General features: G+C 35.4%; 1 protein-coding gene across 3 annotated transcripts in view; it reads left to right on the top strand.

The window, feature by feature from the left end:
• Ccdc85a (coiled-coil domain containing 85A) overlaps positions 1-25,191 on the top strand; it is a 183,349-nt gene that overhangs the window by 154,708 nt on the left and 3,450 nt on the right. The window contains exon 4 of one of the 3 annotated variants that reach the window (XM_042691275.1): positions 18,475-18,594. The exons of the other annotated variants lie outside the window; for them this stretch is intronic. Coding sequence (XP_042547209.1) covers positions 18,475-18,594 — 120 coding nt within the window. The remainder of the gene's footprint in view (positions 1-18,474; positions 18,595-25,191) is intronic. 3 annotated transcript variants of the gene reach the window in all.

The following is a 25,191-nucleotide window of genomic DNA, read 5'->3' as shown; positions in this document are numbered from 1 at the left end:
TTTGAAGCAAGATGGTGTTGAAGGCAACATACCCACTACCATTGCCCTCACCACCATCATCACTAGAGCTAACTTGGTGTGGTACCATTGTGGTCTGACTTGAGAGTTATCCAAGAAATCTCATTTAGTTTCTGGACCATCTGTTTTGATATTCACTATGAGATTCCATTGCTCCAATAACAATTGATTTAGCATGATAAGATCATATTCTATTAGCAGTCTTAAGGACAATACTAGTCCCCAAATTAAGTTGTTAGTAGTCTTCCTATCACTTACCTTCTGGTTCAATTGCAGCTACTCTTTAAGACTCTTGCTTCCTTCCGCAAAAACTCCCAGATACCAGTGGCTCACACTTATAATTCTAGCTACTCTGGAGGTTGAGATCTGAGGAGCCAATGTAGGCAAATAAATCTGAGAGATCCTTATCTCCAGGAACCAGAAAAAAAGACTGGCGTGTAGGTGTGGCTCAAGTGGTAGAGCACCAACTTTTAGTAAAAAAAAAAAAAAGCCAAGCAAGAGCATGAAATACTGAGTTCAAACCCCAGTACTGGCACGGATGCACGTGTACATGTGCACGCATGCACACGTGCACACACACCACCACCACCAATAAAAACAAAAAATAAATCTCCTAGATTACAGTAATATGTCTTCATTCTCCTAAGAATGTTGACTAACAATTTTAGGAGAGGTTCCAACAGTGAATATTCATTATCAGACTTGTGGGATAAGTTGTCATTGTACCACAGGAACAGCATGTGACCCTATCATGTTTTCCATTGTGCTATGAGAACAGAAAATAGCTACAGAAAGTATATAAATAAATATGGTGTTTTGAATAAACTTTAGTTACAAAAGAGGTAGTAGCATGGATTTTAACTCTTAATTTACCTTGCCATTTAATTTTAAAACTATAATCATTTATCTTAAAGCGTAGCTGCAATTGAACCAGTTACTCTTGTTACCTCTTATTACCTTAAAAGAAAAATGGTGGTCTCTATATTACTTAAATTTCCATCTGTTCATAAGACAACTACGTATGGATATTCTTCTCAGTAAATGTTTGATATTTTTTATTAGTCTAAGTATCTTTGTTTTGTCTTTGAACCTGCCCTAACTTATCAGTATTAGATCTGAAATGTCTGCTGATTGAACAAGGGAGGTAGTTTAGTAGTAAGAGGCAAGTCCTTCTTACTTAAGAAACCATTGTCTTTAGAATGAAATGTTTTAGAGATCAAGGTGGTTGTATTTTACTTGAAAAGACAAGACCATGCTTTATGAAAGAGGCAGTTATTATGGTTGATGGGTAGCAGCTTAGAAAGACCATGAATTCTTATGTAGTCCTTCATAGACAAGTGGAATTCTAAATCCATGTTTATGAATGAATGAGGAAAACCATTCTGGCTAAAGAAGAATTCTGAAATCAATTAATGTCCCATTTTCCCTAAACAAAAGCATTTTATGGAAGAATGAGAAATTGGCAGACCACTGGTGAATAGAAGTTAAGTGCATTTACAGCATAATTCTGCATTTCATGTCTTTTATATTAGTATTCTCTCCTCCTATGGCCTTTCATAAATATGCTTTATTTACTCACTTATATTTATTTTTCATTATAAAGGAGTTGCCATTTAACAAGGCAGTTTATGAATATACTATATCTTGATCAACATTTCCTCTTTCAACATTTTCACCCATGCCTCCACTATCTACCCTTTCTCTTACTCGTCTTAATTTTGTAGGGTTTACATTTGATTCTTGACTACATTCTCCCCCTCTTCTCCTTTTCATATGTCTACTCCTTTCTTGGCCATATAGCAAATACAAATCAAAACAACATTGAGATTATACCCATACCAGTTAGAATGGCCATTATCTATCAAGGAAACAAATAATAACAAATCCTGAAGAGGATGGGGCCAAAAGGGAATCCTAATACACTGTTGGTGGGAGTGTAAACTTATTCAACCACTCTGGAAAGCAATGTGGAGGTTCCTCAAAAAATTAAACATAGACTTACTCTAAGATCCAGCAATTCCACTCCTGAGCATTTACCCAAAAGATTGCAAACCAGCATACATTAAAGATACCAGAACAATTACATATGTTTTTAAATCATTGCATAGGGGTGTTTGTAAAAGAGGAAAGGACTTTGGCTTACCATTGATGCAGTGTCTAGTCCTGGAAGAGATACAGGTGCCTTGGAAACAACCCAAGGAAACAATGGCTAGGTTACCACCGTGGTGTGTATTGTGTGATTGTCTGATGGACATAAGAGGAGCCAAGAGGTCGAAAAGACTGTTCACCTTGGACCCCATAAAATATATAATTGTCATTTCTTGATTAAATGAAACTCAAAGTGAAAAACAAGTGGAATGTATGATAACCTGGCAAACATCAGGCCTTCTCTGTGGCACTTGCTGTTTTCAGAGGGCTTTGCTAGCCCCCCTATGAAGCTAATTGAGGGGCCTTCCCATTTTAGTGTCTGTGATAATGACTTGCTGAGAATCAGGTTCATGGAGCTTGTTAGTTTCTGGTTACTTTTCTCTTGAGCTAGAAAAACATTTGTACTTTAGAAAAAGGACATCTTTAACCAATCTTGGGAAACTTGCTGCTGCTACTTAACCAATTTTCCAAGATAATACTATTGACAACTTTCTAAGTTTTTTATTTTTCTTCTTAAAACTGGACTCCCCTAAAGCTTCATTATGTTAGTTTTTCGGAAGTTTCAGTCAACTTTTCAGAAAATTTTGGCGTTGTGTCTTAAAATCACCTTTGTATAGTTAATGCCATTTATTTTTTTGTTTTGTTTTGTTTTGGTTTTGGTTTTTTGGTTTTTTTTTGGGGGGGGGTCCGGTCATGGAGCCTGAACTCTGGGCCTGGGTGCTGTCCCTCAGCTCTTCAGCTCAAGGCTAGCGCTCTACCACTTGAGCCACAGCACCACTTCCAACGTTTTTCTTTTTGCTTATGTGGTGCTGAGGAATGGAACCCAGGGCCTCAGGCATGCAAGGCAAGTGCTCTACCACTGAGCCACCTTCCCAGCCCAGATTTGGGCCATTTGAATCATTTTAAGCTCTCATCTAGAGACTTCAGGAAAATGGAACAGTTTTTAACCAGATAGCCTTAAGTTATAGCTTTGACTATGGTCAAAATTTGTGTGGTTGAATGAGGTGAAACTATTTTTATTCCAATTATCTGTGTTTTTGTAAAGTTATGATGATCTTTAGTGTACAAAGGGGTTTCAATTCAACAAGTCAGTTTATGAGTACAATGCATATTTATCAGTGTCACCCTTCTATCAGTCCCCCAACTCTCCCAACCCCAGTCAGCCTCTCAGGTTACCTTTGTCCACCTTTTCTCTCTTTCTCTCCATTCATCTGACCCCTGTGGTGTTATTTTATTCACAGTATATTATGTAGGCCTTGCTATTTGGAATCAGCAATGCTGACATTTGTCATTGGATTGGCTCAGGGATCCTCATCTAATGATATGTTATATGCAGGCCTTTGCTACTCCACTCAGTATACCAAACAACCCTTAATTAATAGAAAATAAAATTCTGTGGGTCATTGAAGGCTAGTCATTAACTCTTTCATCTCTTAGAGATATTAGTAACTCTTCAGAATTGTTTTATGTTTTATCATGCTCTTAAGTTTTTATGAATCCTGTCATACTCTTAAGTGAACATACGTACTGTGAATCCAAACACCTCATTTCCATAAGTTATTTTTATATAAAGGTAGTGTCCATTGTTGTGTTGTTTTGTTTTGTTTTTGCTGAAAGTGGAACTTGAACCCAGAGCCTAGGTGCTGTCTCTTAGTTTTTTTCACTTAAGTCTGGCACTCTACCACTGGGGCCACAGCCCCGTTTCTGGCTTTTGGTCTCATGGACTTGCCTGCACAGGCTGGCTTTGAGCCGTGACCCTCAGATCTCAGCCCCAGGAATAGCTGTGATTGCAGGCATGAGCCATTGGTGTCCAGCAACGATAGCTTGTGTTTGAGTGTGGAGTGTGTGTGTGTGTGTGTGTGTGTGTGTGTGTTGGTACTAGGGCTGGACCTTAGAGCCTCACACTTGCTCAAGTGGCTAAGTACTAACCTTCTGAAGAAAAAGCCAGCAAATTCATTTTTTGCCTATTGGCAAAGGAAAGTAGGCAGAGGCTACACTGTAGATCATTATGATCTAGATGTGTCTAGAAAAATTTAGAATCTCTTAATTTTTATAAATCTTTATGCATAAAGTCATTGTTAATGCTGTGCATAGAACTTTCAACAGATGGCACCGGTGAAGCTTCAGTCGAACAAACAACTATATTCATTTATATTATTGATAATTATCCTAGAAAAGTAGTGGACTTTATATGAACTGGCATTACCATTTTATTGTGTAAGCTTTATAAAGTACTAGGCTTATTAATTTTTTTTTTTTTGGTCAGTCGTGGGGCTTGAACTCTGGGCCTGGGCGCTGTCCCTGCGCTCTTTAGCTCAAGGTGAGCGCTCTACTGCTTGAGCCATAGCGCCACTTCCAGTGCTAGACTTATTGAAAAGACTTTGCAATCCTCTTTGCCAAAACCATAGCGACAAAACCACCTTACTGTGTAATATTTTTTACTCAAGCTCAACAAGTATGTATTCTTTTCTTATTTTATTTTTTGTTGGTCGTGGGGCTTGAACTCAGACTGAACACTGTCTCTGGGGTCTTCAGCTCACTGCTAGTGCTCCACCACTTGAGCCACAGCGCCACTTCTGGTTTTCTGGTGGCTTATTGGAGGTAAGAATCTCATGGACTTTCCTGCCTAGGCTGTCTTTGAACCGTGATCCTCAGATCTCAGCCTCCTGAGTAGCTAGGATTACAGGCGTGAGCCCCCGGTATTCAGCTTTCAACCAGTATTTATTCTTAATAGCTGTTTCTTTTCTGAGGCTCCAGCTCTGTACATGTATTCTGTTGGGCGCTGATGGCATGCTGAAGTGTTTAATTCAAGTATTAATAGGTTGTATTTTGCAAGTCCAGTGCAGAGTTAATTAGCATTTTTCTCACACATTCTCTACATTGCCAATTCAGCACTGTGCCCTTACCCTCTGTCCTCATATCCCTCCTTTCCCCTTCTGTGTGAGTCCAAGACCTATTCAGATATATAGTTCTCTGAACAGTGCCAGAGGTTTTTTACTACCTCTTGTTTACCTGATCAGAAAGCGAGTTAAATGTATAATTTTTTCCCTAGAAATTTCAGTGTTTTTCACTGGAAATGGAAAAGTTAATAAAAGTTAAAAAAATTAAGCACATAAACATATTACCTGGAAGCAGAGTGTACATAAAAGCAGTTGTGCACATTTCCTACCTATTGTTTAACAGTTGCTTAAGAAAAGAGAGAGAAGACCTTCTATGTTATTCTTTGTTGTTACTCTGGCTCCAGAGATACAAGGAGTTTGCTGTTTGCTGTCTTACTTAGCCTTTTCAAGATATGAACACTTTTCTTCCTGTGTTTTGCCCTCTGTAATTCTTATAAAAAGGCATCCTGCTAGTCTTGTATAATTATTTTCACTTCCTTTTCCCCTGCCCTGGAAATTATATTTGTATGTTTGAAAATTCACTTGAAATAACAGACATTTCAAAATTAATTTTTTTCTTCAAAGAAAATCGCAATATTTAATATGATATTTTAATCAGCAATGCAGTTATCATCTCATGAAGTTAGAATTATTTATAATTTAAATATTTTCTAAACTTTTTATCTTATGTGTACAAAGAAAACCACTTGGAAGTTATCTGTAAGAAAGAATACTTTAAGGCTTTGTATTCGTAATCATCTCTTTGATCTTAACATTAAAAATCTGAGGAAGAAGTGAACTATGTTAGTGCCCTTGGTAGTTCCTATCTCCGCTAATGGCATGACCATGTATTTAGCTGGGAGTCAGCCAAAAAGCTGGGACTCATCCTACATTCCTTTCCACTTCACTGTCTACATTCAAGTAAACAGTATGAGTTAGAATCCATGAATCCATGAATCCTTTTACAGTCCTCTGCTATTATCAGCATAGGCTATAAATAATTTTTTCACTTAACTTTATTGCTAATCTCCTAATTAGAACTTTATACCACGTAGTTTTATCTGACTCGTCATTCTTCGTGTTATTACCAGATCAACCTATAAAATGCAAATCAGATTTTGTTACAGGTTTTTTTTAAAACAAGTTTATTAGTTCTACAAGGGAGGGTATACACACACACACACACACATACACACACACACACAAACACACAATGGACTCCAGTCCAACTCATCTCCTCTATTATATCCCTCAGGCTTCCCTCTTTCTTCTTAGAACAATTTCAGTAGGTTGCTTTGTTTGATTTTCATGCCCGTGTATACAGTACTTTGACCACATTTGCTGTTATACACTGTTGAAATAGAACATTCATTAGCCCTTCCCCATCCTACTAAAGAAATGGCTTAGCATATGTACAGAGGAGTTTTTCCCATGGTAATTCCTACATGCATATGTTATTATGTAGTAAGATTAATCTTTGTGGAATGAATTTCAAATCTCTCATAGGGCATGGAGTGTTTTCCTGTATCATAGAACGCCACCTGCCATCTCAGCCTGTTTTTGCTCTTCTTTTCCTCACATGTTAGGCTCACATACTTCTGAATTACTCTTGTATCCTTGGGTATATCATCAGGCTTTTAGGATCTCTGAATTGAAGCTTCTTACTACTTCTGTTGCATGCCACTCCACAGACTTCAGGCCTAGTCATTATCTTGCATAACAAATGAAGAGATAGTGAGCAAATAATTATCACTTTTTCATTACAGAGACAGAGTGTGATGATATCTGTCATAATGAATAAGGAATTAGATTTAAAAAGGTGACATCCTGTGACAGAATGATATAGGACAAGAAAAGCATGGGGTCCAGAACAGTAACAACGACACACAAAGAGGAGAATATTAAAACAGGAGACAGATTGTGCTCTTGATAATATCAAGCTTTTTTTTTTTTGTGGTTATGGGGCTTGAACCCTGGGCCTGGGTGCTATCCCTCAGCTCTTCAGCTAACCCACAGTGCTACTTCTGGTTTTTCTGATAGTTTTTTATTAGAAATAAGAGTTTCATGGCCTTTCTTGTCCTGGCTGGATTTGAACTGCAATCCTCAAGATCTCAGCCTCCTGAGTGGCTGGGATTATAGGCATGAGCCACCAGCACCGGGCATACCACTCTTTTTTTTTTTTTTTTTAACAAGACTCCCATTTCATTTCATTTACAGTATGAGCCCAAAGAGATTTTTCAATAACTCTCAACAAATTTTAAGTAATTTTGTAAAATTCTAAGATTTAAAAATAATTTTGTACGTATTACCAAGACTTTTTGGAAATGTTATGGCTGCAGCTATGTGTCTGGGGTGGAGAAAGTCACAAGTAAGGAGTGAATGTCAGTTATTAATAATAACACTCCTCATCTGATCCTCCAGGCTGATCATCCTGAGGATCTACTGAATCTCCCTCCAGCCAAGAGCTAGAACGTGAATACAAAAATTGGAGCCCAATAGGGTTTCAGACAAACAAGGAGTCATTGGGTTATATATTGTTGAGAACTGTAAATATTTTCTACATTGGTAGATACAGTTGTGTTTACCACGGATCTGGTGTTTTGAAACACATGTGTTAGGGAATGATTACATCTAGCTAATTAACATCTGTGTTCTCTTATACAGTTAGCATTTTTGTGGTGAGGACACCATATTTTCACTCTCAGCACTATTCAAGAATGCCTTATCTTGAACATACTCCTTTTCATTAAAGTGCTTTGGATGACATCTCCCAGATGCTCCCTCATCCTCCACCCCCACTGTACCACCCTGTTTACCCTGTTCACCACCACTCTACACTCCTGTAACAGCATGAGTTTTAGATTCTATATGTGAGATACTGTAATAGTTATCCCTCTAGCTCTGAATTACCTGGGTGAACATAGTGACCTTCAGGTTTATCCCTACTGTCCCAAATTACAGAATTTCATACAGTTTATGGCTGATATGTATGTGTATGTGTGTAGATATCTGCTTTTGTGTATATATATACACATATATGTACACACATTCTACATCTGTATACACTGTATCTATTTGTATAATCCATTTTGTTTATATAGACATACAGAATATATACACACAATAAAGATGTACACATTTTATGTGTGTATATGTGTATTTATACACATACATGATGTCTATATATTGTATATATATATTACCTCATATACACCTTGCACATAGATTTTCTTTTTCCATTCATCCTTCAGTAGACATGTAGGTTGAACTCATATCTTGGTTGCACTGAATAATGATGTAGTTAATATGACTACTGATTTCCCTTCCTTTGGATATACACCCGGTGTTGATATTGCTGGATTGCACAGTTTAATTTTAGTTCTATAAGAAGCCATCTATTGTTTTCCACAATGGCTGTAATAATTTGCCTTTCTACTAACAGTATGTAAGAGTTCTACTTTCCCTCCACCCTTGCCACAACACTTACCTTTTGTCTTTTTCATAATGTCCATTGTAACTGGGGTGAGATGCTAGTGTATCTCATTACATTTCCCCAATGATGATTAGTGATGTTAAACAGTTTTACATGTATCTGTTGGCCTTCTTTTGAAAAGTGTCTAAGCAGATTTTTTTGCTCTTGTTTAGGTTTATTTTTATATATAGTTTGGTTAGTCACAGTATCATATGAGGTGTTCACATGTATTAGAAACTCTTACTGGGCAGTCTTATTGTTTTAATGAACCGAATTTGGGTAGTCCTCACTTGTAATGGGAATTTAGAGCTTGAGAGATGTTATGACTACGATATGCCCTAAATTGTTTTCTACTCATAGAGGAGACAAACCTGTAAACAGATTGCGTCCTCAGCCATGGGTGAAGGAGAGAATTGCTGCTGTGGTGTCCATATTTCTCACTGTGCTTTCTCTTTGTATGACACACAGCAGCAGGGCATTCTGTGCGTCAAGCCCTTCACTTCTGTTGACTCACAATTTTGTTCTTTCCTAGTGTGTTTGCTTAACGTTAAATAGAGAATGCTTGCTCTGTATTGTTAAAGAACCCTTATTTTCTTCCATTATTATGATAAAGCACTGACTTCCTGTTTTGTTCTCTACGTGGGCTTGCTGTCTCTGTTTTTCAAGATGCTGCAGCTTCCTGTATCTCTGGACATGCAGAACCTTTTATTCTTTGCCTTACTGTGGTGTGCCTGTCTATTCTATATTCTTTTTCTTTTAGTGTTGTTGTTACAGTAGGGTGTTTTGGACATTTGAAATTCTATTCCATATGTTAGAAATAATTATGTCCTATTAGGGATGGAAAAGTAGATGGAAACGCAGATGGCCTTATACTTAAACAACTTAAGGGCTAAAACTTAAGGAGATTCCTTTTAAATCTCATCAAACTCCAAATTCGACGAGCAACTTCTTCTCCAGTTCAGAGACTAATACTGAGCTGTTACCAGAAGTGTTTCTCGATTTCAGAGATACATACATTTTTTTTGGAGGGGGGGGGGGAGCTGGATAATTCTTGGTTGGGAGGGAAATGCCCTGTATCTTGCATGATGTGTAGGAGCACCCTCAGCATATGGCTAGTAAATGATGGGTAGATCTGCCCAGTTTAAGAACTGAAATTATTTATTAACATGATTACCAAATGTACCCTGGGGAGTAACTTGCTACTGGTTGAGAGACCTACTGCTCTCTAGACATGACAGTCAATCAAGATGTGATAAAAATATGTTGACAACCAAAGGAAAAACACTCACAGTAAGTATGGCAAAAACTTACATGACACAGGTGCTGTGTTACTAAAATCATAGAATGACTAACCATTGTACCATCATTGTCAACATCTTGTAGATGAGTAGACTGAGGCCTTATAATTTGTCCAAAGTCATGCAGCTCACAAATATCAGCTTAATAATTTATTATGGGTATTGTGGGCCTATAGTCCTAGCTACTCCAAAGGCAGAGAGTAGGAGTTTCAAGATTCAAAACTAGCCTAAAAAAAAAAAGGTGACCCCCATTCTAACCAAAAAAAGGTAGATGTGCTGGCACACACCTGTTACTTCAGCCACATGTGAAGTATAAATAAGAGGATCAAAGTCAGGCCAACGTAAGGATAAATGCAAGACCCACATTCAAAATCAATGACCAAAAAAGCGGGGTGGCGCTCAAGTGGTAGCACAGTACAGCAAGAAAAAAAATCTATGTCTAGGCCAGGTGCAGGTGACTCATGTTTGCAATTCTACCTAATCAGGAGGCTGAGATCTGTGGATTGCAGTTCAAAGCCAGCTCCACAAGAAAGTCCAAGAAACTCATCTCCAACTAACCACCAAAACACCAGAAGTGTAGTTATGGTTCAAAGTGGCAGAGAGATAGCCTTGAGCACAAACATTAGAGACAGCATCCAGGCCCTTAGTTCAGGCCCCTGACCAACAGGAAAAAAAAAAAAAACTGTATCTTTATCTATACATAATATCTACCTATCTATTCTATATGTGTATATATACACACTCTCTAAGTAATATAACCCTAGTGTTGATTTGAACCTACTGTGTTTCTCTTTAAAAAATATTAGAATAAACAATTCTGTGTATTTTCCATAATCTTTCTAATAAGCACTTGATAAATATTTAAGTGAATAAATAAGTGAATCTATAAATCTATGAAATTTTAAAAGATTTTAATTTAATTCAGTATTGAATAGATTGTAGTCAATTTAAATAAGAAACACTGTCTTATTAAATACAACCACAATCCATTATTTTGAGATTGCAGCATAGAGTCACAGCAGCTCTAAGCTTCTGAACAAGAATGTCTAGATAGAATTTTCCAAGGTGACCTTTAAAGTGTCTTATCTAATCTGAGCTGCTATTTGTGTGCTGGTGCCGTTTTACAATATGTCAGAACAGAGGTTGGCCAAGCTTAGAAAAATATTGTCTTCCTAGTAAAGCTAAGCAAAACATCCTTTCTTGGCCTATAATAAGGAAACTCTGAATTCATCCCTCATTTCAAACCAGGCATGTAGAGTTCTGGTGAGGTAGGAAACATCTATGAGAGTTTGACCAAGCTGCAAGTCTTATAAAAAATTAAACATCTTTAAGTAACAGGAAACCACTTTAACCAATCAATCTCCAGGCTTCCTAACATAGATAAGAAGGTTGGGCTCTAAAATTTGTTTCAAGAGCATTACATCTGATTTATAATATCAAGTTGACCCCTGTGTTTTGAAAGGACACTGTTACTTTTTTAGATATGATTTTAGCCTAATGAAAAGAAATATATTACATATATTTATGTACACACATATAATTAAACAAATACACATATACATAGCTGTGTAAATATTCAGTAGAAACCTAGGAGATATATATATATATATATATATATATATAATTTTAATCTATAGTAAAAAGTACAAGTTCCTTCAGGAAGTGTTTTCATTACAAAAAAGAAAAAGTCTATTTTTTTTCTTGAGTACATTGACTTATTGTAAATAATTTTCTGTAAGCCTTATTTTCAAGTCATATCTCCATTTCAGAAACTTCTGAATTTCCATCTCACAATTTGTGTGGTTTATATGACATGTAATATTGGAAATTTATGTGCTTTTCCATTGAATAATTAATGGAGTCACTCAAATTTGAGAAAAAAATGACTGTATAAGAAAGTTAATTTTTTTATTTTCACAAAAGTTTTTTATTTCATTTACATATATAATCCATCGATAACAAACAGAAACTATTATGTCTTGGAGAACCTCATACATGTTTAAATAAATAGATGAAAATTATTATTATAATGTTCAATTAAATTTATATTTAGGTGGAAACCCTGAGACCATAGTCTCTGACTCACATTAAAAAAAACAAAAACAAAAACAACAACAACAACAAAAAACAAGCAGGAAAAAAACCACACCATAAACTTACTTAACCGTGACAGAGTGATTGCTCACCTTTTTTTTTTTTAAAGTGAGCAAGGTAAATAATATCTCAATCACACTGACACATAACTGTTCACATTCACTTACATAGAGGTTTCATTTTACTTTACTTTCCAATTCTTTATTGCTGAGGTTTCCACTACACAGTTTCTGGTGACTTGTTCTACTAGTCTTCCAAGAGGATCTTCATCCATGTGTCTCTGTGGTTTGCTGACTGCCTGATGATGAAGGGGTGTTGCCTGATAGTTCCCTCCCTTTTTCTTTATCTTAAAGGAGTTAAGTTTTACCTCTTCTTTGCAAACTTCATTTTCTGCAAGTCCCACATTAGCCCTCTTACAGATGTTTCTAGATTTAGGGAATCAACTGCTAACTATTCAACACTTGTATCAAAACTCCGTGATTCTTCTTGACTTTCACTATTTGCTTGCCTGCATACAAATACATGATTATTTATTGATTCACATTGCCTAATTGTATATATCTGAAATTTTGAATAATTTTTTTTAAAAAATCCAAAAAATTCCAATTTTAGCAACCAAATTATTGGTGCTTTTTTTTTTTCCAAGACAAAGGATCTAGTTCCAAATGTTACTGTTTTCTTTATAAAGGGGTATAACCCTTTAGTTTGGCTGGCTCTTTCAGTGAGCTAGTGGAACGATGGATTTGAGAGGAAGAGGATACTAATCTCATTTCTTATAATTTTACTCTGAAGACTATTTTATAATCAGTCCTTCTTGCTCATAAAAAGATTAGGACTCAGGATGAAAACAGGTTGGATATGCTGAGATAACACCCAGCCTTATGAAGAGAGCCACTGAATTACACTAATGATTCGTGTTAGTTTCTGTATTTGAAACGAAAACTCGTGGATCCCATTAGAATTTAAAATAATGATGTGATAATTATATCCTAAAGAAAACTGCCTTCTCTAGGTGAAGAGCTATAGTTTCTACAGTAACAAAGTTGCATTCATCTTTCTGCTTTGAAAATAATAATCTTAACAAAAATAGTTAAAACATAAGACTCCTACATTTTCTTTTATTTTACTGCAGTCACACACAAAAAAAAAAATCAAGAATTTCTTTATTAAAAGCTTTAGTGTATCCTCTGACGCAAGAGAATAGAAAATTCAAGAGTGTTAATTAAAATTATTTCACTAAAAATAATTGCAACCAAAACATAATAATACAAGAGCAAAAAGACAACTTAATCATAATAGTTTTATCATGGCAATTCTCTTTAAAGTTGTTTATTAAATTATAGTAATTTTAACTCAATGAGACAACAAATGTTTTATTTTTGTGTTTGTTCAGATAATCTCTTAAAATCTGAACGACTTTACTTTTCTTACTTGATTCTGAAATAGAGGTCAGTTATAAAACATGCCATATGTCAACTTTCATGGAAAACCTATCAGAAATGTGATAAGAATAAAGAATAAAAATGTATTTTTATTCTTCAGGGATATGTCAAGCTTTTTTTCGTGATCAAGGATGTTTGTTGTTAACCTTAAGACTAATGATTTCTGTAGTGAACTTTTACCATGTAGCAAAATATATGTATGAAAAGCATATCTATGTATGTATATATAAATATATGATTTGTATCTATTTAAAATAGCCTACTAATAGATTTCTTTGGGGTCACAAGGCATTTGACTTACAAAATTAAGTGTGCAGTTTTGGGAAGCTGTAGCAAATAAAACTAAGCAAAATAAAAACCCTATTTGGGAAACAGAAAAATAATTTCTATAGTTCTCTGACTTGGTTAAATTGGATTTTCTCATTTTAAGCACCAAAGTTAGCCAGAAACTTGTATTTTGTGAAGTTATCTCCATAACTTCATGAAGTTATCTCCTTGAAGTTACCTGGTGAAAAGCTGAACCTTCCTTAGTATATAAATTCTGTTCAGATATAGTATACTTGAAGGTCAAAGATGATGATTGGCATTGTACCTAGATTTAAAAATAAAACATTGCTGACATGAATAGAAAATCAATAATCCTGATTCTACACAAGTAGCTTTTCTTGTAAAAACCGATGATCAAGTAGCTTATACTTTCATAAAAAATGTTGTTCTTGTATATTTCTCCCTCTGTGGAGATGAGTGATTCATATATTTAATATGTTTTAGGAAGACACTTTTATAAGGCTTAAATGTGCAAATACTATATGCATCATTCAACTTCTGAAAGTGGGAATATATTGTACATTCTCCAGGTAAAATCTAATTGACAGACACATCTCAGTGGCATGGGTATATAATAAATTTTGTCACAATGGGGAGACATTGGGATATAGCCTCATTAAGAAAGAATAAAAGTAGGAACTCATATAAATTTTACTTAGTTATTGAATCTGAAAGACTTAAAATCTAACAGATGTCTAAAACATGGAAATAATCAAATACAGATGAGAGATGTTCTTAGTAGCAAAAGCAATTTCAAAATTTGCATTATTACCCGATGATCATCAAGAATCGTATACAGGTAGTAATGTTGAGACCGCCAATCATATTATATACATTAGGATATAATTATTTTAATGATGGAAATAGGTTAGACATTTATATATGAAATAACTGTCCAAAGTATTATGTCCAAATTAATATTGTTATGTTGACATGATTATTATGACCCTAGTGATCCTTAGTTCCAATAGGTACAGAAATTTGGAAATGATTTGACTAATAGGAAATTTTATAATTATGTAGATATCCTATGAAAACTTATTTTAATGCAATGATGCCCTTGTAGCTCACTATACTCTTCATTATGCAGGAATTTTGTTGAAAATTGGATGCAGTGTCAGTTTTTCTGCATACTATTGAATGTGTGTGTGTGTGTGTGTGTGTATATATATATATATATATATATATATAGTACTTACATAGATTTTTTTAGAAAAATGACAGATTAATTCCATATATATACACACTTATGTATATATAACTTGTGATACTTTACCAAAGAGCATAATATTTCCAAATGCATTTTAAACAATTTCTGAAGTTGCACAGTTTTACTACCTGGAAGACATATGATAGTCATGTTTCTTGTAAGTAAACCCTACACAATAAAGTTATTTAAGTAGCTTCTAGATTTTCCTATACTTCTGTCTCTTCTCACCTACCATTTTGATAGCTTTAGAATTGCATTTTTGCCAAACAGTTAAAAGAAGTATTAGTGCTAACACACAGGGCTTATGGTTGTTGCTAGACTTATTTATTTAGTTATTTATGTGAAGATAGAGGTGCATGTTTATAGCTTACATTGTGGTCATTGTGGTTCATTTCATTAAGCTTCTCATTCTATCTGCTTTCTTGGTCATGGGAAAGAGTAATTTTCTGAGTGATTGTACCATATTGTTCCAAATATAAGGCCACCCAGAATAGAAGGCAACTTCCAACTAGAAACAGCTCAAATATGGAGAAAGGCTGGGGGCCCAGAGCCCGGCGGGTCTTGCAGTGGTGGCAAGAGTGCCGAGGAATAGGACGCTGCCTGCCCACTCTCCCGGTGAGTGAAGACAAGTCAGCTGCCTGCATTTTTCTTGTGCATAACCAGAAACCTTACACTTGGGGGTTGAGAACAAATCTGCACACATGGAAGTAAACGTATGTCTAAAACTTGGGAGGAAGATGGGAATAATTCTTGGGCCTCCTAACTAGTGGTCTTCAGTGTTTTCTTTTCCCTAAATCTGGGTATGAAAGTTAATCACCCCAAACAGGAGAGGGGAACAAGCCTGGCCCTTTAATGACCAGAATATGAAAGGTCATTGACAATGAAAATGAACTATCACCATCAGATATTAGTTTTCTGGGCCAGCCCAGAAAAGTGTTCCTGTACTTTCTAATTAATTGTTGACTGAGAGACAGTCCATACTCAAATATTAGCATTCTGTGTTCATCAATAGCTTTAAAACAACCCAAGCTGAGAACCACATTTCCCATTTTAGTGAGGTTTTCTACCATTTATATTCCTAGTCTCCTGAGTCAGCCAAGTACCATTTAAATAAAAGGTCTTAATTTTATTTAAATAAGCTTTGAGAGACTATTTAACATCATTTAGTAAATTGGCATTCCACTCAGTAGCATTAAGAAAAGAACAATTTTGTGAAAATATATTAGTCAATCGAGAGTACATAGCAACCAAACCTAGAAAATTCTGGAACTATTGGTCTTATTCACCCAAGCACAGAGAAAGCCAACTTTCTATTTTTATTGTACTAAGTGAGATAGAATGAGATTCTATGTTGTTATCATTGTAAAACATTCTATACCTCTTGGTGCTAAACTTTACCAGGCATTTGATTATCTTTGGGTAGAAAGAAAAAAAGAAAAGAAAAAGATATATTAAATATGAACCTTGATCACTAGCCCATGTCTCTTAAGGCTAATTTGAAGTCAAAATTTAATCTTGAAAAGATGCATTTTTTTTCCCCAGGAAAATACTCCAGGAAACACTCCAGGAAAGATCCAATTATAATCCCCCCTCACACACATTTGAAAGGAAACTACTTTAATAAAAGAGTATTTGCTTTGTGTCTGGATAAATGTGACCAGAATAGAACTTTATGTAGATTTAAATAATGCTAAACCAAGATGCCCTGAAAGATAGAACTGTTTTGCTCAAGCAAACTGTCCTGGTATTGAAACACCTACCTTTTGGACAAATGTGGCAAGAAAGTCTTTGAATACCAAGGCTGGCAGAAAATGTTTGAAAGGAAGAACTGTAGAAGGCTAGCAAAGATGTATGCCTGCCACATTCTACTCTGTCAGAAGAGGAACAGCACTGCAATGGCACATCCCAAATGGCAAATGTGTGTATACTCCATCACTCAGAGTGTGTTCCTAACAGTTCCCAGGGGGTGGTACCTGTAGAGGAGAACAGCAGAGAACCAGTGTCATTCAGAGAAGAAGAGCTGTCTCTAGCTCCATAGCTTTGGAACCATTTAATCTCTACCTAGGAAAACACTGTACAAAATTTGAGGTGAGGGAGGTGTGCCCCTTAACTATCTTTAAAAGTCAAATAATTTCCCTTCTATTATTTTGAGTCAAGGACTTTTATGCCTGATTTGATCTGTTTTGTAAATACAGGAAAACAAATTTTATCATTTCACGTTCTGGAAGGGAGGGGAGCTTCATCACTGACAGACCCGTTTCCATCACCTGGTCTTGGTTAAGGCTTAGCTGTGGAGGACAGAAGCTTAAGAAGTCATCTCAGTGCCTTATACCAGCGCTTCCTCTTGCTGTTGGCTAGTGAGGTTGGGGGTGGACTTGACTTGTTTCACAGTTCTGAGCAGGAAAAAGCACATGGCCTCAGTAGGCTTGCTGGAAGGCAAGAGGAGCGACTGAGGACATAGGAAGGACTGAAAGCAACAAGGGAAGGGAGAAAAGTATTCCAAATTGAATAAGTGATGATCATGATTAAGATCAACAGTAGTTATTAATTTCTCTGTCAATAGCATTGGGCACAGATGTCCCACGCCCTGTCATTGTCGTGTGTACAGCTTTCTCCTCCAGTATCTAAACTGTGCACCCTGAATGCTCTCTAAAGATGTTGCAATTGAATGTCCCAAACCACCATAGTTTCTATCTTTATTCATTCTTAGATGATATACCTTCAGTAGGGGATTTAGGAAATTCAGGGATTGAGATTGATAAGATGGCTTAAGGGAGCAGTGGCCATTAGAAAAAGGAAACCAGGCTTAGAAATTTCCCCAGTCCTTTCTTACTTTCTAGGAGAGGAGATACTTACTGATTTTTTTTCCCCTTCACTGATCCATTAGTGTGCAAGAACAGAGCCCTGAGGGAAGTTCCAGCTCCAGTGTAGACGGGTGTGACTCACACAGGTCTAATTATCACCCTTAAGTTCTGATTACTCACCAGCTGCATTGAAGAATCACTAAGTTAAAAATAATGTAATTTGTATAAATGTTGGTTTTTATTTTTTAAAAAGGTTAGAACATGAGAGCATCGTTTCTTTATGAAAACAATTGAATTTGGATAAATCTCTTTTAAAAATGTTCTATTATAGGTCTTTTCCTTAAAGAGGGAAATTATAAGAGACAAATGCAAAATGTGCTGTGTTTGCACTTCCTGAGACATATGGAATATGACATCTGACCTGCTGAGTGAGCATGTTTAACTCAGCTTGGAAAAACTTATGAGTTCCCTGCTCTTGAGTATCTTTAAATTTCAAAACTCATTCTTGAAATGTTGTTAATGGCCATTCCTTGGGGGACATTGCTCTCTTCAGCAAATTGGAGATGACATGAGGACATGTATAGTGATAGCTCTTGGATTTCTTGCTGGTTGAGCAGTAAATGTATTCCAATGAACAAGGTGATGGCATTTTAGGATAACATAGAATAAAAAGTAACAAGATGGCTAATTCTAATCTGGCAGTGCAACTGAATATTGAATGACATCTATGTAGTTATGGACGACTTTTGTTTTAATAACAAAGTTGTTGATTTTCTACTAAGGGTTCTTTTAGGTTGTCATCAGGGGCAGAAGGGAGTAACAGTTCACCCAACTCTCCAGCTAGCTTCAGTGGACATACCACACCTGCTCAGCAGCCTGAACCTGTGGTACATTCTCTTAAGGTAACCAAACGTGTGCACCCATTTATCCAGAACTTCAGTTGTGTCGTGGCTTGTTTGCTGTGGTCTGGTAGTCCTCACAGTCTTCCTTTAACCATAGATACTTCATGTTTTAGAATCTTTGTGGTGTATCTTTTTACTCTTAATTTTTAAGTGTGATTTTTAATTTCTTTAAACTGACAATGGGATTGAATACTTATGGCAGAGTCTCTAAGTTTTTATCATTTTAATTTTAGTAATGTTCATTTCTCTCTGCATTGAAGTTGAAGTCTAATGTGCATGTATATCCATGTGTGTAAAAATATTGTTACAGGTTTTACATGTGCAATATTTTAGCGTAGATACCCTCCAGTGTAGGGTGGACAAAATAAGGAAGACTACCATGTTTTTATTTCTCTATTGAAATTTTGCTACTTGCTAAAAGTGTTCAAAGAAACTTCAGGCTATATTCTATTAAGTCAAACTTGGGTCTTAAAATTTCAGATAATGCTCTTTTGGAGAATATTTAAGTGTATATATTATGTGTTTTATATTTTATACATATATAACAGATTACATATAATCATAAATAATGCTACTTTATTTTTACTTTTTCCCTGAATTCTACTATTCACAAAAATTTGAGCTTTGCTTTTTTGACAAATAAATACAATTAATGATAAACAAGCTCTATAACTAAAATTACTAATAAGTATACACCATATTTACCTGTGATAATTAACTTACAACTGAGAAAAGCAATGAAAATCGTCTTAAATCTGAGACACTTCCAATGTATTAAAACTGTATCCTTCAAACACATCTTTAATTCTGACAAATTTAATCAAAACTTTCTGAACTGTAATGTAGATAGAATGATTCCTTTTCCATATAACATTTTCACACCTTTTGTAAAAGTTGTTGCAGTTTCTGATTGATTATGAGACTTTTTATGCTTTTTATTTTTTATTGGACCACAGTTTCCACAATGTGTATATAACAGATATGTAGAGGAGAACTTCAAAAACACTTAGTTTGTATTTGTGGTGATTAGTGCTAAGTATATTTTGCATTAGCTCATATATAAAGTGAGTTTGCTCTTCCACAACGTAATTGAATGTGAATAAGGGAAGGTAGTTTAGTTAGGATGCTTCAGAAAGGGAGTAACTGAGAGGAATTGTGGGAAGGCACAGTAAAACTTGGGGCAGTGCCCAGCACCTGGTGGATTTTGGTTCACCCACGGATGTGCATTTAGCTCTGTGCAGCAGCATTTGGATGTACTTTACCACAAATTAAGCCCTAGCTATCTGGAGAACACTTTAGAGTGGGAAAATGGTCCAGAGATTAGTTTTAATTTTGTAGCATGAAGTCCAAAAACAGTGCATTGCCCTACTACTCACACATTTGAAAGCCATTTCTGCCTGTTTGTTGCCTTGTTAAATGGCAAGCACTGGTTGGATCCAGTGAGCATAGTAGGTCACTTTATAATCTGCCCCTAATTTTTCAGTGCAGCTGTTAGTGTGGATTCAGAGGACATAAGAACAAGGAAGATTGCCTCAATTTTCTCTCAATTCATTCTTTAATTTCCATGTAAAATTTTATCTCAAGAGAGGGAAATATTATCATAATGCACAAGTGTCCTTGGTCGGCAGATGGGTGAAACTGAGCAACTGAAGCATCATTATTGGATAACTAGAAGCCCCGGAATACAAAATGTGTTTGCATCATGGCTTAACTGTGTCATGAGAACATAAGTATGTACAGACACACTCTGGGTGCACGTTAAAAAGATCTCAGTGTAAAAAACAAAACAAAACAAAAAACCCCACAAAGCAAGACACTGTGTATTTAAAGGTCACTTATCTAATGCTAATTGATATAAGACTTTAGAAAATCATCTTAATTTATTTATTTGATGGATTTCAAAGAAAACTCCAGGCTTTAGTGAACTCTGTTCATGGTTTTAGGAAGTGTAAGTTATTGTGAGAAATTAGCCCATTTGTACTAACATTACAAATTTTTCTGACTTTAAAATTCATGATTGCTATTAATTAGAGCTTCACTTCATTTAGTAGAAATTAACTGATTTGAAGTACACTTCTCTGAGGTCTATTACAAATTGAATTTGTAGGCAAGTGAGCTGGTTCAAGAAGCTCTTTAAAATTTCTATGAATATTCACCGAACACAGTCAATTCTTTCTCCTAAGTAAATAAAGAATATGGAATTAATATGCAGCAAATAGCAGGATATTAAAAAAGTGGTGGGATCTGTACACTAAGTATAGCTAGGAAGTTTGAGTTAATAAGAGCATAGTTGATGGATTATCTTATTTATTCCAGACTGACATCTAGATAGTCTTAGTATATATGATACTAACTAGTATTTATGATACTTAGAACCTTATTATCTATGATACCTTCTTGACATGCAGGTCTCAAATGTTCACTGATACAAATTCTTAGAGGACACTTTTAGTTGTGGCGGTCGGTACTGACCATGGTGACAATAGTTTCACAGCTCAGTGTACATTCTAAGAGCTTCTAGGGAAAGTACTAGTTTCTTATGCTGCTATAAAGCTTCAGTTTGTAAGTCTTTATGCCCCCATAAAATTCATAGTCAAAGTTTCATAGAAAGTATCAACTTGAAATCTTTAGACATTTCAAAGGATTATCACTTAAACCCATTTAGAGAAGTAGAAACATAGGCCTGTGAAGTTATTAAAATGATTTCATCCCTAGATATTTTTGTTATAGTGAAAAATATTTAAAGTGTGCTCAAATATTTCCACTGGAAAAAAGCCAGTGTTTCTCTTTATTTCTGTCAAAGAGCTACTTCCACATTCCTCTCTTAGGCACGGGGAATGTGTCCAGGCGAGAACTGAGAGGTTTTATGAATATGTTCTCAGTCATCTTATCTACAGGCCATGTCTATATATCATTTGGACTTTTAGACACATCATTAATCCTATTCTTCACTATTACAGTGGCCTCAGTTTTTATCAACTGTTGCCAAATGGTTGACGCTTTTAGATTATCTGGGTGACAAATTAAATGCATCTAGTTATTTTAGACGTTACGAATGCAGTGATTAATAATACAGATGATTGCTTTGAATGGCCATTTCTGAAAATCAAGTCAAATTCATTGCAGAATAATCACCTGTTTTAAAATAAGTTTGCAATATACTAATCCACTCTGATATACAGACATGGATGAAACTGAAAGGTTTGACAAATGGAGCTCCTTGATGGTTTTGTCATAACTAACAAATTTTTCTCCATGTGAAATTTGCTCTTCTTTTTCAACAAATCCAGGTCTTGGATGTTCAGGAAACTATAGATCGTCCACAGGGTAAAGAGTATGAACATGACCTTAGTGAGACAGAAAAAGCTATAGTCAGAGAAATGTGCAATGTAAGTTGGATGTGCTTTACTGTGTATTCTGTGTTAGAACCCTCATCATAGCCTAGCTATTGCTTTATAAATGCATTAATTTAAAAGTATTGACCAAATGCCTTTACAGTTTTATATGGAAAAAATCTGATAATCACCCTTGTTGTTTTTTACCTTTGGTACCTCTTATTGTAGGTTTATTAACACAATGATCACATTACAAAATGTTGAGATCAGAGGGCTTAGTAGTAGAGTATTTCCCCAGACTGCTGCAAATAAAAATTATATAAAAATGATCATCCAATTCTGTATTCCAGAACCACCTATCAATATTTATAAGTATTAAATTTATTATCCAAACCATCATAGTACTAAATTTGATAAAATAAATGGATTTCTGCTTCTTATTTTTAAGATTAAAAAAAATCTCTAAAAGCTTATGATAACCTCTTCAGATGTATTTGAAACTATTCTTGGGAAAATATCACCACTTTGCTAGGTAATATTTGCTTAGCTCCTCATACATATATGTGCTTCATGTCATGCAAAGTGTTGTCTACTTTTCAATTGTTGACACAAACTTAGAAATTAGTGAGGTGAGACAGAGATAAACATTAGAGAGAAAATACAAAAATATGAGGTTGGAGAACACCATTAAGAAAACCGATGTTATTTTATTATGTTTATCCAGTGTAATTGTTAATGTCTTGATTTTCTGTCTGGATTTTCTTACTAATCACTGAATAAATTTTAATTTATAAATAACACACACATGTTATAACATTTAATCAGGAATATAATATGTAATGTTTTAAGGAGCCAAATGAAATATTATGGAGGAAACTTTTTCTTAAGTGCCACAAATGACTTAACATTTGTGACTTAGTTGTGATTAAGCATGATTATACTTTGTATTATGCTTTTATCCATATTTTCTATTCTCTATTAGGATGGCAAATTTGCTTAGAAATATCACCAGGCCCAAGTGGCTCATGCCTCTAATTCTAGCTACTCAGGTGGCTGAAATCAGAAGTATCACAATTCAAACCAGCCCAGAAAGAAAATCTATGAGATTCTTATCTCCAATTAGCTACTAGAAAAAGCTGGAAGTACAGCCATAGTTCAAGTGGTAGAGTGCTAGTCTTGAGCACAAAAAGCCCTAGACAGCATCTAGGCTCTGAGTTCAAGCCTTCCCCCACTCTTCCCACCCCACCCCACACACTGTCCTTTAGCTCTAGTTCTACTAGGGCCAAGTATTCTCAGATTCTTCTTCATCTTGTGGAGATAACTTGTTACATAATAAGTCCTGTGGGCATTTTGTCTGTGCTGGGGTGAGAATCTTAGCCTCATACTTGCCTGTGTTGTAGTTGCTTTGTCTTTTGTAATGTTTGCCAAGTTATTTGCTTTCCTGCATATATGTTGTCTGTTTTAAAATGGTCACTAATTCTAGGCGTCATAATTTACCACTGTAGCTTTTTAATTTGGGCTTGAGATTTTCAATTTGAATATTGCCCTTAAATCCATTTACAACTTACAAAGGGCTGTTTTTCAACCATTGACAATGGAATGAGAAGTCGAGTTCAGGCAATAGGAACTGTAAGGGCCCACAGAGGTCATCTTCCAGTGGCCTCCAAGGAGGATTATGTAGAGCTACTGGATCTGATTTCTGTTCAATGTCATTCCTGTTCAATGTCATTCATGTTGAATGTCAAGGTAATTTGGATTTGAAACTCTGGGTAAGATTCCAATACTCACATTTTGTTTTTGAAGGAACTAGATCTGAAGTGAAAGTATTTGCAACAAACAGTAAAATCAGGAGTAGACCCAGATTGTCTTTAAGGAGTAGGTCCTGCCACTTTCTCTAGTATGTTAAATCTGGGAACTTCGGTTTTACTTTCTAGAGAATGAAAAACAATGTGTCTTATAGATAAAGCTATATCCTTTGTGTTCAATGCCTGCATTTCTGTAAAGAAATGCCAGAGTTGTTCTCTATACTTGCTTTCTCCTCTTTCTATCTCATCCTTATGAAAGATTCCAGGATAATAGAAATTCTGTTTCTTTCGTCTCAGAAGAAACAAATTGTAGCACAGGGTCTTTATTAGTTGTGAGTTTATTTTGGTTTGTTTGTTTGCTTGCTTGCTTTAAAAGGCACCATGTGGTGTTGGTATTGTTTTTCCCTACATAAGATATTTTCACAATGCCAAACCTTACTTTCCTTCTTTATATTTACAATTCTCTGGGGTACCTCTTCTAACTCGCCACATTGTCTTTAATCCCTAGAATATGTGCAAATGGAACCCTATTAAGTGTTCTTAAGCACTCATACTTGGAAATTATTTAAAAATCAAGACAGAACACGCAGATTTAAAATATTATTTGTAAAGACTAAAAAATGAAATATTTGTATCGCCATCATAAGTTATAAGACTAACAAACACATATGGTGGCTGAACATTTCTTGCTCATGCCTAAACCGGGAGAAGGGAAATGATTCAAGGCTAGGTAGGGACGAAGTTCATGAGACTCTATCTCACCCAATGATAAAATTGCTATGGCTCTGTATTCTTGTCATCCAAGCTAGATAGAATCTGAAAGAAGAAGGTCATAGTGCAGGCCAGTCTGAACTGAAACACCATGGAAAAATAATGAAAGAAAAAAGGGTTCAAGTGGTAGAGCACCTGCCTAAGAAAATACAAGGTTCTGAGTTCAACACCTTTACCACCAGGTATGGTGAGGAAGAAAACCAACCCACATAGTAAATATTGGGAATTAAAAAACAATTACAAAGCAATTTCATAAATAACTTCCTGGAAACTAGTGAATATTTTAAAGACGTGGCTACTATAGAAGGATCTACATGAATTTATAATAGCATCACAGAATTATAAAGCTTTCTCACTATGTTAGAAGAATATATCAGTCAGAAGATTCAGGGAGAATTTAAGCTGATGGAAGTTTTATCACAGTTTTCAGTATTCTTTCTGGAGATAAGTCGTTGACATCTGTACAGGGTACCGTGTCCTCATCAGGTTGGTTAGTAAGCATTTGGTTGTTTACTGTCTTCTAGAAATAAATACACTGCCTTCTAAAAGATAACAAATTGCTATTTTTGTAGTAACACTCTATTTAAGATTTTTTTTCTTTTTTTTTCCTGGGTAGCTCTTGTAAATTCCTTGATTTTAACTACCCTTGCCTGCTACAAGAGTCTCTTTATACCACATCATAATAT

The sequence above is a fragment of the Dipodomys spectabilis genome, unplaced genomic scaffold, assembly GCF_019054845.1.
Source record: "Dipodomys spectabilis isolate Male_0828 unplaced genomic scaffold, ASM1905484v1 ptg000141l, whole genome shotgun sequence".
NCBI classification, from domain to species: domain Eukaryota; kingdom Metazoa; phylum Chordata; class Mammalia; order Rodentia; family Heteromyidae; genus Dipodomys; species Dipodomys spectabilis.
This window is presented reverse-complemented; position numbering and strand designations above follow the sequence as displayed.